Source organism: Dama dama, chromosome 19 (assembly GCF_033118175.1).
Source record: "Dama dama isolate Ldn47 chromosome 19, ASM3311817v1, whole genome shotgun sequence".
NCBI lineage: Eukaryota > Metazoa > Chordata > Mammalia > Artiodactyla > Cervidae > Dama > Dama dama.
In genome coordinates, this window is record NC_083699.1 from 54,293,229 (window position 1) to 54,306,234 (window position 13,006).

At 42.4% G+C, this 13,006-nt stretch overlaps 1 protein-coding gene across 2 annotated transcripts in view; it reads right to left on the reverse strand.

Moving 5' to 3' along the window:
- PLA1A (phospholipase A1 member A) overlaps nucleotides 1–12,999 on the reverse strand; it is a 31,215-nt gene extending 18,216 nt beyond the window's left edge. The window contains exon 1 of one of the 2 annotated variants that reach the window (XM_061167088.1): nucleotides 8,300–12,999. In XM_061167088.1, the coding sequence (XP_061023071.1) occupies nucleotides 8,300–8,372 (73 nt within the window). In that variant the 5' untranslated portion in view covers nucleotides 8,373–12,999. Of the gene's footprint in view, nucleotides 1–3,453 lie in introns of both variants that reach the window. The other variant, XM_061167087.1, reaches the window with a different exon arrangement.
- Nucleotides 13,000–13,006: the final 7 nt, after the last annotated feature.

The window sequence follows — 13,006 nt, forward strand, 5'->3', positions numbered from 1 at the left end:
GTCATCTGTTCTTAAAAAGAAGAAAAGTGCTTTTGAAAGGAAGAAAGAAAGAAACGGGTTTATAGGGATTGATCATAAATCAGCAAGTATAATAATGGCTCATTTATTAAAGGCATCACTTCTATAACCAAAATCTGTGACTATTTTTCATTTATAAAGATAAGATACCAGAGAAGAATAAAATATTGCTCAATTAGAGAAGATTAAAGGCCATGGTGAAACGGATATTGTCATGGGTTAAACTGAGTCCCCTTTCCCCCATAAATTCATGTGCTGAATTAACTAACTAATCCTTAAAACCTCAGAATGTGACTGTATTTAGAGACAGAGTCCCTACAGAGTTAATTACACTGAAATGAAGCCATTGCGTGTGTGCTCAGTCATGTCCAACTCTTTTGCAACCCCATGGACTGTAGCTTGCCAGGCTCCTCTGTCCATGGAATTTTCCAGGCAAGAATACTGGAGTGGGCTGCCATTTCTTTCTCCAAGGAATCTTCCTGACCCAGAGGTGGAACTGGCGTCTCTTGCCAGGCAGATTCTTTACCACTGAGCCACCTGAGAAGGCCATGAAACCAATAGGGTGGACCCTTATCTGATACAACTGATGTCCTTAGATGAAGAGGCAATTTGGTCACAAAGAAGAAAGATGACATGTGGAGTAGATAGCCATCTCTAAGCCAATGAGAGAGGTCTGGAATGGATCCTTCGCTCAGAACCCTCAGGAGGAACAAACCCTACCACCACCTTAATCTCATACTTGCAGCCTCCAGAAGTGTGAGAGGATAAACTTCTGTTGTTTAAGCCACCGGTCTTGGGCATTTACTTTTTTCCCTCTGAGCCACCGGGGAAGCCCTTTCTTACAACAGTCATGGCTAAATAATACAGTTTTCTGAAAAGAACCCTGGGCTATAAAATAAGCAGTTGCCCTGGGGACTAGGCTCATTCTGGTCTGTTCATCCCATCCCAGAGTGATCACTTCTCACTAATCACATTTTGTCCTTAGGAGCGGTCCAGAGCCACTCCAGAGCCTGCAGTGCCCAGCACATGGCTGCCCCGATGATAGAGAAGGCACTTAATGAGCTATATGTATTCGATAGTGCCTTCCAACAGATACCTTTAAATAGGATATTTTATAGTCAAGGTCACTGAAGGGCCTTCTACAGTACTGAACTGAAATGGCAGCATACTGTAACTCCTGCATCCCAGGGAGCTGAAAATCTGGCCTATCTTTAAGACCCAACAGCCCCCTGTCATGCTTGTGATAAAGATGGGGGCCTCTAACACCCAGCTGTCTTACAGAAAGAGACTGGCAGGAGCTGCAGTGCATACACTGAGTGCCCACAGGGCCCCAATCCTGGTGCTGTTAGCAGCGACCTCGCATTCCTACCACAGGACAAAGCCATTTGCAGCATCAGAAGACAGGTCTAGATTGCAAACTGATTTGCACAGCCCTCTTCACAAGGAATACAGCTCTCTCAGGTTTCTGGAACAGTTCTCTGCCTTCAGAGGTAACTGGGGAGCATGTACAGAAGGCCTGTGGATCTGCAGTGCACTGGGCCATAGTACTGTGGGCAGAATGTGGGCGCCCCACCCTTACAGCATGCCAACAGTGGTTTCCTCACCTCTGCATCTGAGCCCCAGGCCTGGTTCCCGAGTCCCCTTGCATCTCCCTTCTCACCAGCCAGATCTCAGACACTCCTGCAATGAAGCCCACTCTGACAGTGCAGGCCCCCAGGCTCTTCAGCCTGTGGCAACTTGTGCGTGCTCCCATGACCCAAGATAGACTTGTCATGACTTGACCACCTCATCTGCCTCCCCCAACTTTTGGAAGAAAAGATGAAAAGCCTCTACCTGAACAGGAGACCTGAACCACATACATGACTACATTGCTCTATTGGTCATGTAGTAAACATAGTTTGTCACAGAGCAAGGCCCAACAAGCATCATAGAATCAATATATTCCAGACAATGTTATCTAAATAAGCAATAATAAAAATTAGAAATCAATAACAAAATTATTTAAAGATACATTTAGAGATTTTTTAAGTTTAATTCCCTTTTAAGTAATGAATGAGTTGAATAATCACAGTAGAAATTAAAGAATATTAAAAACAAATGACAATAAAACCAATACAATATCAAAACTTGAGTTAAAGTAGCTAAAACAGTACTAGGCTGATAGCTATTAATATAACCTTAAATGCAAATATGAGGGGGAAATGGGGAAAGATACAAATCATGTAAGTTAATCTTGTAAGTCAGAAACTTGAGGAAGAATACCACAGCAATTCCAAGTAAAATGTAGGGAAATAAATACAAAGGAAGTAATTAAAATTAAAGAAAACAATGAATATGAATGTCATCAGGAGCAATTCAGCCCATGCAGTTGCTCAGGTCCACCTTCCTGGAGAGACCTTTGACACTTTGCTTTCTCCCACCCCCAGACAAATGGTAAGTAAATCCTCAGAACAAAATATTCAGAATTAAACCATTCTCACTACCTATACTGGTACCACTTTGGTCTAAACCACCATCATATCTCAAAATTATGTGGCCTGCAATGCTTTTTCTGCCTTTATCCTCTTCAGCCTATTTATAGCATAGTAGCTAGAAAAGTAAATCAAATCATGTCACATCTCTGTGCAAAAGCCACCAAGGCATTTCACTCAGAATAAAATCCAAAGTCCTAACAGTAGAAGAAAGCCCTAAATATCTAGACCATCCTCTTGAGGAGCCTTCTCCTGCCCCTCTATTGCTTCCTCTGTTCCAGCCACTGTCCTCCTATCTCTTCCTCATTCTAGATAGGTTCCTGTTGGAGGTTCTGTGTGCTGGGCATTCCTTCTGCTTGGCATGTCTTTCTCCAGACATCCACATGGCTAATTTCCACTTCTGCTTTAAGTCTTTGCTTGTCAAATGTCATCTCCTTTCCTCTAACCCCCATTTAAATTGCCATCTGCCTGTGTGCCTGAAACCAATGGCTCAGCTGGTAGAGAATCTGTCTACATACAGGAGACACAGGAGATGCAAGTTCAAGCCCTGGGTCAGAAAGATCCCTTGGAGGAGGAAATTGCAACCCACTCCAGTATTCTTGACTGAAAAATCCCACGTACAGAGGAGCTTGGTGGGCTGCAGTCCATGGGGTCACAAAGAGTCAGACATGACTGAATACAACACACAAACTAAGTGCCTCACCTCCATTCTCTGAATCTTCTTTATCCTGATTTATTTTTATAGCAATTATCACCTAATCAAGTTTTTATTTACCAGTTTATTATTAAATGTATTGCTTATTAATTTTCCCACATTAGAAGATATGTTCAAAGAAGGAAGGGATTTTATCCATTTTGTTCACTCTACTGCCTAGAATAGTACTTGCCACACACAATAAATACCAAAAAGTAGCTCTTTGAACAGGATAATAAACTAGATGTACTTAAAAAATATAAGATGTACTTTTGATGCTGCTGCTGCTAAGTCGCTTCAGTTGTGTCCTACTCCGTGCGACCCCACAGACAGCAGCCCACCAGGCTCCTCTGTCCCTGGGATTCTCCAGGCAAGAATATTGGAGTGGGTTGCCATTTCCTTCTCCAAAGTATGCATGCATGCTAAGTTGCTTCAGTCATGTCTGACTCTGTGCGACCCCATAGACAGCAGCCCACCAGGCTCCTCCATCCACAGGACTCTCTGTAAGAAAGAGTAAAAAGAGGGAAGTCACAAATAAACAATACAGAGAATTAAAAGGGGATGTAAACACAATAAAATTTTTTAAACCACAAAGAAGCATATTTATACCCATCCAACAGTTTAAAAATACAGATGTTTTCCTAAATTGATAATTTCCTAGAAAAATAGCTTACTAAAACTTAGTCAAGAAAGAAAAAAACAGAAAATCAAATCTAAAGCTGTAGCATAAAGGAACTGAAACAGTAGTTTTAAATCTATTCCTCAAAAAACTATATCAGGACAGATTTCACATAGAAATTCTACCAACAGGTCAATTCCTACCTTACTATTTTAGAGAATAGAAAAGGAGAGAAAGAATTCATTCCATAGAATCCATCATTCTATGAAAATAGCCAAAATGTCAAAACTGGACAAATAAAGAAGGAGAAAGGAAAACTAAAGGCCAGTTTCACTATTATACATAGACATAAAAACCCTAGATAAAATATCAAATCCTTCAAGGGTAACAAGAACTAAAAATACATCATGGCCAAGCAGGGTTTAGTCTAAGAAATGAAAAGATGGCTTAACATTAGAAAATATATTAATGTAATTCACATGTAAACACATTAAAGAAAAAAAAAACATATGCTCAACTCAATAGACGTAGGGGGGAAAATGATAAAATTCAGTACCCAATACTCCTTAACATAAGAAAGAAAGGCTATCTACCAAAAGCCTATAGCAACGATTATACTCACTGGTGAGATATTGGAAACATTCCATTTGGAACTGGGAACATGAAAATGTAAGCTATCAGTGCTTCTATTTAATATTGGACTGGGAGTTCTAGTCCTAGCTAGTAAAACAAGATAATAAAATAGGATAAAAGTTATGATGTTTGAAAAAGGGGTGAAAAATTGCCAATATTTGCAGGTGATAGAATGAAACTGTCCAGGGACTTCCCTGGTGGTCCAGTGGCTAAGACTCCACACTCCCAATGCAGGGGGCTGGGTTCAATCCCTGGTGTGGGAACTATATCCCACATGTCACAATTAAGAGTTCACATGCCACAACTGAGACTCAGCACAGTGAAATAAATAAATAAAAATAATTTTGTTTTGAAGAATGAAACTGTCCATCATTCAAGACTATGGAGCGTGGCCCCATGAATCATGCTCAGATACCCTCTTGCTGCATGCACCACTTCAACCAAAGTGTAGCCACAGATGAATACCCAAAAGGACAGAGAGAAACAGACATCAACAATCTCAAATGTAAAAATAATACCTCCATGAACAAGAACAGAACTGCAAAATGGTTTTGGGTTTCAGGTCTGGGAGAAGGCAATGTTTGTTAGAATTCAGGTTTGTGGGGTTTGAGGGGTCCAAAGTGCTCTGTCAGGTGTCGGGAAGACCCATCTGTAGCCAGCAATGGAGAGAAGGACTCCCCAGCTCGAGAAAGGAAACTAAAAACAACACACACAGAAACTTTCTACTGGGGCAACGGCTTTATTGAGGAAGATGTGATGGAAAGACAAAGCCTCACTAACAGAAGCTGAAACAACCCCGACTCTCTGAAGGAGAGAGGGCAAAGATGAGAGCTCAAGAAGGAAGACACAGAGACGAAGAGAGACTGAAAATTAAAATGAACCTAATCTATTGTGTTAGAAGTCAAGGTAATAGTTACTTTTGGTGCAGTTGTGATTAAGATGGGATATGGGGAATGGGTTTTAAGAAACTGGTGATGTTTTCTTTCTTGATCTGGATGATCACTCTAAAAACTCATTCATATGTGTATTAATTCTGTGTACTTTTCTGTATATATGTTGTACTTCAATAACAAATTTATTTTTAAAAAAGCTTGCAAACAAATATATAAAGAAATCAAACATTTACAAAGATTGTCAATGAGTGAATCATTGATTCATTCCAGGTGAAATAAAGTTTAAAAAATTGTTGACAAAGGTTTAAAGTTAGTAAGCTGAGATTATATACAAGGATAAACATAAAGACAGAGCATAAGAAATTATTAAATAAAACAGGCATAAGTGATAAAATATACAGTAAAAAAAAACTAATTAGAAATTGGAAGTGAAAAGGTCATTGAAATAAAAATATAATCAGTACACTACTGTCTAGTACAGAAGAAGTAAAAGAAGCTTTTTAATATGAAAGTGCAGTTAAAAAGTACAGGCAACACATGGAGAAGCTCCAACATTTATCTAGTGGCTGTTCTCTAAGTGAAGAGGATGGGAAAAGAAGCTGTGTTGCAAATAATTTTCTGTAACTAAAAAAAGATATGATTTCTCTAATCAAAAGTTATACTCAGGGTAATGAGCAAGATAAAAAATAAATGCATCTATACTAGACAGGTGATAGTGAAACTGCAGAACATTATGTATAACAGATATTCTTAAAAATTCCCAGACAAATGCATTGGAAAACTTAACAGCAATGAAAAATATAATTTCCTGAAACTGAACCAGAAAGAAATAAAAATCTTAACAAACCTATTAGAACAACAAAAAAATTGAATTGGTAATCAAGAGTCTTCTCTCACCATAAAATGTGCTAGAGCCGGATGGTTTTATTTGAAAACTCCATCAAACCTATAAATCATAAATAACCTTTATCTTATATTTGGTTTGCCAAAAGTTCATTTGGATTTTTCTGTAGTCTAGAATAGAAAAACCTGAAAGAACTTTTTGGCCAACCCAATATAAAACTGTTTCATAGAACAAACTTATTTCCTGCAGTTATAATCATCTTGGAAAAGGAAATGGCAACCCACTCCAGTATTCTTGCCTGGAAAATCCCATGGAGAGAGGAGCCTGGTGGGTTACAGTCTATAGGGTTGCAAAGAGTCAGACATGACTGAAGCAACTTAGTAGCAGCACCATCAAGACCAAAGAAGGGCAATAAAAGAAAAGAAAATGATAGATAATTTTCCTTTATGAACAATTATACAAAATAATAAATATATGCAAAAATTAAAATAAATGTTGGCAAATAAAATTCAACATCATATTAAAAAATACCCCATGGGAATAGGAAAAAAATACCCCATGACCAAAAGATTTGCCCCTGGTGATCTTCATTTAAATCCATAGAGTTTAGAAGTAAATATGAAAGATTATAAGAAGATTGCTTAAACAAGACACCAGAGACACAAATTGTAATAAGAAATAAAAATTAAGAAAAAAAATAAAAATAAAAATTAAGACAATAATGTAATACTCTTTTCCAATGAGATTGACAATATGAAAAAATTTGATAACATTAATACAAAGTGTTGGTGGAGAGAGGGGGAAACAAACATGCCCACATACTAATCAACAGTTATAACTTCCTTACAAGGCAGTTTTTTTCACATTCATCAAAAATGTATAAGACATATATCCTTTTAGATCTAGTGTATAGTATATAAACAGTCACTTCACAATACAATATATATGATCACTTTATACACACACACACACACACACACACACACTCACACACACAAATACATGACTGAGTTAGGAAAAAAGCACACATAAAACTGGCTTCCCTGGTGGCTCAGATGGTGAAGAACGCGCCTGCAATGCAGGGGATCTGGGTTCTATCTCTGGGTCGGGAAGATCCCCTGGAGAAGGAACTGTATTCTTGCTTGGAGAATCCCATAGACAGCCCTGGCAGGCTACAGTCCATAGGGTTGCAAAGAGTCAGAAACGACTGAGTGATTAACACACATACACATACACACTCAAAACTAAGTAGACCTTTTCAACATCACCCATTGAGTCAGGGAAGGGGTAAGCAGTACTGCAAGGGTGGTATCAATTATGGAAGCTTTCCTGGAAGATGTGAAGAGCAGAGAAGGTAGTATGAGAAACTGCAGGCAGAATGCACAGACATGTTGTAAAGCTGGGGAATGAGAATTAAATAAATGTCTTGTGGAGGTGACAGAAAAGCAGTCGGCTGTTGGGGGCAGGGGAAAGGGAGCTTTCTAAGGGTGATGCCACTGCTAGTCAGTGAAGGGGATCTTCACTCTTCCCGGACTGTCTACACCATAGGAGAGTTTAGATTTGCTATATTAAGCAAGAGAGAGTGGTGGGTGGGGTTTTCACATCGGAGGGAAATTGTGCTAAAGGTCGCAGGTCATCTGTGACTTAACAGATTAATTATTATAGTCATACCAGGAGGGATGACAAACCTGAACTTGAGTTGGGTCAGCAAGATTAGAAAAAACCTCTAACAACCTCAATGACAAAACTGTTGTTAGTTTGGAAAATTTTGATTTTAAAATTAAATACATCTTGGAACAGTGACTATGTATAGTGTGAAAATGAATCATATTTTGGAGTTAATTTTGCATTTATTTCCTTAAACTCTTCTTGTCTTGTGCAAGGTGAAAAGGAATAATGTAGATTTTAGAAAAATGAGTAAAACAGCTAGAAGTTTAGTTTTTATGACTTAAGGAAGTGCCATAATTCCCCTTATGATTAAAGGTTTTTTCTCCCTCTTTTAAATTCATCTCAGGAGAGGACTTACAGGGGACCTTCCAAAGGTTAGTGCTGCATAAATAGATGGTGTGAAAAAAACAGAATTATTGACTGAAAGAAGTTTCACCCAAGAAACGGCCCCCAACTTACCTGTACTTCCAACACTGAGCCACAAAAGGAGACCCCACAACCAGAAGCATCTCTCCCAGAAGTCTGGGGGCATCACTGAGCTGGAAGTCTCAGAGCTGGGGTAGAACTGATCCCTAATGACGAAGAGATTGCATAACCCAGCCTCTCACCAAACACCCACTTGGGTCTCACTAATCATTAACCGGCCTCATGACCTGTAAAAGAAAACTCTCCCTCTTTGTTTAACTTACCCAGTTTTTCTGTTTCTTCTCAATGAAAATAGTTTTTTTTTTTTTTTTTTTTTTAAGGCAGGGGACATTGAAACACATTGTCCTTCCTCTCTGAACCAAACATCATCAGGAAACAATTTCCTGCACCTCTCCCACTTCCCATTATAAAATGTTAGTAAAACCCAAGGCAGAAGTCTTTCATCTCTAAGCAATCACAAACCCTCATTGTCCTGGAGTCATCTGTGGATATGTTTATTCCCCTAGAAGGACTCTGAACAGCTTGAGGGCAAAGACCCTCTGTTTTCATTTTTCAGTCCCCAGTGCCCAGCATAGAGCTGAGTCAACAATATGTGTTTAGTGTACATTTACCAGGAAGAATGAAAGAAGATGAAACTGGCCTCTTGAGAGTACTATCCTTAATAGAATCTTGAGGCTACAAATAAGTCCAACCTCTAAGAAGGGATGTTCAGCTTCTTGAATTCACAGATAAAGGAACCAAGAAATAGAGAACGAAAACGACCTATGGAGAGGAGACGGTGCTGCTGGAAGTGGCAGAGCTGGCCTGCAACCAGGGTGTTTCCAGTGTACCGCTTGGCCTCTTCATTCAAAGGAGCAGCAGAAACCACAGAGTGCTCGCTCCGGACAGCTCAGGGAAAGGGGGAGGCACGGTACTTGCCCAGCACTCGTGGAATTGCAGCACGCTGCTGTGAGGCTGAGAACCCACCAACAGGGCAGCATGGAATGTTCTGGACCACAGTTCTGTGAAGGGACTACTATCTACAGCTTCAGGGCACAGAGGGCTTATACCCTGCTCGAGCTCATGCAGAGTTGGGGTTTGAAGCAGGACAAGCTAGCACCAGAGGCCATGCCCTGAACCTCTGCACCAACAGTCTGTGCCAGGGCCACCCAAGACGGGGATAAAATTATTTTGGAGGGGCCAGCCTTCGCCTCCCCTCGTGTGTGTGATCCCACTGCTCGGGCGCTGCAACCATCAGGAAGGAGAGTGGCAGCAGACAGGGCACTACTGGTGTCAGAGACCCAGCCAGGTGTAGAGCTCCAGGTCCTCAGAGAAAAGAAGCCAGGGTGGGACTAGCTGTGTGAGAGATTTATCGGGACTAACACTTGTGAAGACTAGAAGATGGCAGCAAGGACCTTGAGACCCTGCAGGTGATGGAGGGCTGGCATCTGTGAAGAAAGAGGGCTGCACAGGAAGTCCTGGAATACCACCGGTTCCTAGAATGTCCTGGCCAAAGCCATGGGGAAGCCTCAGCTGAAGTCTCAGGCTAAATTAGCAGCCCGTCTCTTACGAGAAGGAGCTGTGTTAGCAGCGCCGCCTGGCTCAGTCACTAGCTGGGGACGGTCTCTGCACAAAGACGAGAGGAGATTCAGAAGGGCAGCAATTGGGACCATGAATCAGTCCGGTTCCCCAGAGCAGGAGACGGAGGACGGCACTCTCGTGGACACCCCAGCACGATCAGAGCTGGCTCACCAGGTCAGAGGTTCCAATGACTCCAGCACAGTGCTCCCCGTGCAGCATCAGCACAGCTGACATGCAGAGAGCACCCTCCCTTCACACTCATCATCTGGTCCAGTGCTCTCCATGTACAGTTGCTCAGAATCACCCAGGGGACCGAGGGCAGACTGCTGGGCCCAATCCAGACACGCTGACTGAGAATTTCTGGGGCTGTGCCCAGGACTCTGCAGTTCTCATGCCAGTCTTCTGTGAGTTCTTACCAAGGCCGTCTCCATGTGACCAGTGAGGAAACAAATGCTCACAGAGACCAGTGGCCGAGGAAGTATTGTTTCAGGGCGCCAAGAAAGCGGGGTACCCCTGGAAAGTGAACTGACATGTTTTAGAAGGTGAGGATAGAGATTTTTCTACAGGAGACACAGGTGGGGACCAGCTTATAATCAGTGTATATGGTCTGTCTCCCCCAGGGAGAATATCAGCCTTCAGAGGGCAAAATTATGGTCTCTTTTGTTCATTGAGGTGTCCCCAAGCACCTGGCACAGCGCCTGCCCCTCAGCCAGTGCTCAGTATTTGCTAAGGGGAGGGGGTGGGGAGGGATGGTACTCTGCAGGGGTTGCTCATTTAGAGAAGGGCAGTGGGAAGGGGCCTGATCTTGAGACCACATGGAGGCCCCCCATCCTAGAATGGAATTGGATGGTTTTACTTGCCTAGGATCTGGGAACATGGGGAGGCAAATGAGAGATGGAGGATGCCGGGTTCAATATCCAGCGCTCATTGCTCAGGCTCCCTGCTGTGTGCTTGCTACCTAGACATTGCCGGGCACATAGAAGGTGCTCATTAAACGCTTGTTTTGAGAGAAAGAGAGGGGAGGAAGAGATGGGGGGTGGAAGGGAAGAGAGAAAGAGAGGAAATTATAGGCTTTAACCCCTGGAATCCACGAAATCCCTTCCAGCCTTTTCTGCCTGCCTGTTCCCAACTCAGACTCCCAGCTTCCTCATCTTCCTTCAGGATCCCAGGCCTTCAGTTTAGGGGTGGGGTTGGAAGTGGGGGGAATATAAACTAACATACTAATATAAAATACATTTTATTATTTTAATTAATAAATTTAATTAATTCTGGGCCTCACCTGATTATGACTACAAAACGAGGTCACAATTTTTTCAAGTGTGGTTTTTAATAGTTCTACATGCGTATGAATTTTTTTTTAAATTAAGAGGTACAAAAGCACAATGTGCATCTCAAACCCACTACTCACTTCCCTTTTGACGTCACCTCACAGCTGGAAGGTGAAGACAGGGCATCAGATGCTGCCACCAACATCTCACTCCTGGGTTTCATTCTGGCTTTGATTAGGGAAACACTTTCTAATTATAGCAAACAATTAGGGTGTAGTAGGACTGAAGACAAGCAGACCTGGGTTTAAGCCCCAGCTCCATCTCATCACTTAGCAACTTTCTTCCTGCTCTTGTCTTTCCTTCCCCAAAGGAAGCTCGCACCAACTCCATAGGTGTCAGTTTCCTCAAACCCAAACCCCAAGGATGAGAAAATGATGGCAAGACTGCCCCCTCTATGGTGTCTGGATGACCCCTGGTCCTTAATTTGACCCCATCCCTTGAGGAGGTGATCCATGGAGATGACTGACTGAAATCACACTCCCAGGAGCTCTGGCTGTTTTACAAAGATACACATTAACTTGCCCTGCAGGGGTGGAGACTGAAGAGGAAATGGAGAATGGTGGTTGAAGAAGCCCAGAGATGGAGACCAATGCTAATTTTGCAGATTAAAAAGTACATATTGCCAAGACTTCTAGATAACATCTAGCCATCAGGTAAAAAAGCAAGTGAAGTGCCATCATTTAGCAGGTCAAAAAATACCATTAATCCCTGTAACGTTACTCATGATCTTTTCTGTTTTCCAGGACACATATATTAACTTGATTAGCATGAGAAGTTCATACTGTGGTTCAGGTCATCTTCTCAATTTATTCTAACATTATGCATATAATTAAGTCTGTTATCTCTTTCCTCTGTTCATTCTGGTTCTTCCTCCTCTCTCTTTCTCTCTCTCTCCCTCTCTCTCTCACACACACACACAAACACACACACCAACATTCACAGGTCGGGAAAGAAGGCAGAACCCAGGTGTGGGTGGGCGGAGGCAGAGGTGATGGGTGTGACAGTTGTTCTCTTCCAACTGCTTCTATTTTCTCAGAGAAATAGGAAGCAAAGCTGTCAACTGAGAGTCAAGTTTGGAGAGGAGGTTTTGAGAAAAAGGAATATGAAAGTCTGACCTCATTCTGAATTGTGCCTGCTGTGAAGAGTGAGAATTTGCAGAGCAAATAGAACAGGCTCTTAAAGAGATGCTCGCTCTTGTCTCCAATTGCAGCTGAAGTGCGACTAGAAAACAAAAAATTCTAAGTCACCACCCTCTTCCTCTGCCGTGACCCCCTTCCCCACATGCACATACTTGCACTACCACATTCTAAGGAGACTGGAAGGACAAATCCCTGAGGACTTAATGGGAGGCAGCTGAACAGCTCTAGGAGACCTCCCTTCCCCACTTCCCTCTGCAGGAAATCAGCAGTTTGAAGGAGAAATCACGAGAATCCTAAGTTCTACGGGTTTCCCCTTCCTTCCTGAAAGGGGAGGAAGGCGGTGCTCTGCTTCACAACAAGCTGAGTGAGGGGGTCTACTGGCTGAGAGTGAGGGGGACCACATGAAGGTGTCAGCGGCAGCTGCTTCTGAGTCGGCAGTGTGCTGGGCAACCTCCCTGGCCTTCAGATCTGTCCTATTGGAGAGTGATAGGAGGAGTGTAGAGAGCAGCAGGAGGGGAGGGGGGGCGCGACACAGCCTGCACCCCTCTGGTGTGACCAGGAAGGATGAGGAGAACCTTCAGGAGAGAAACTGACTCTTCTCCTTCAGGGTTCCCCTGGTAAGGGTGGTCTAGGGCAACACTGGAGACAGACAGGGAACCCCGGCAGAGGAAGGCGAGGAAAGAGAGAGGCATCCATGTCCCCTTTTCTTCTCT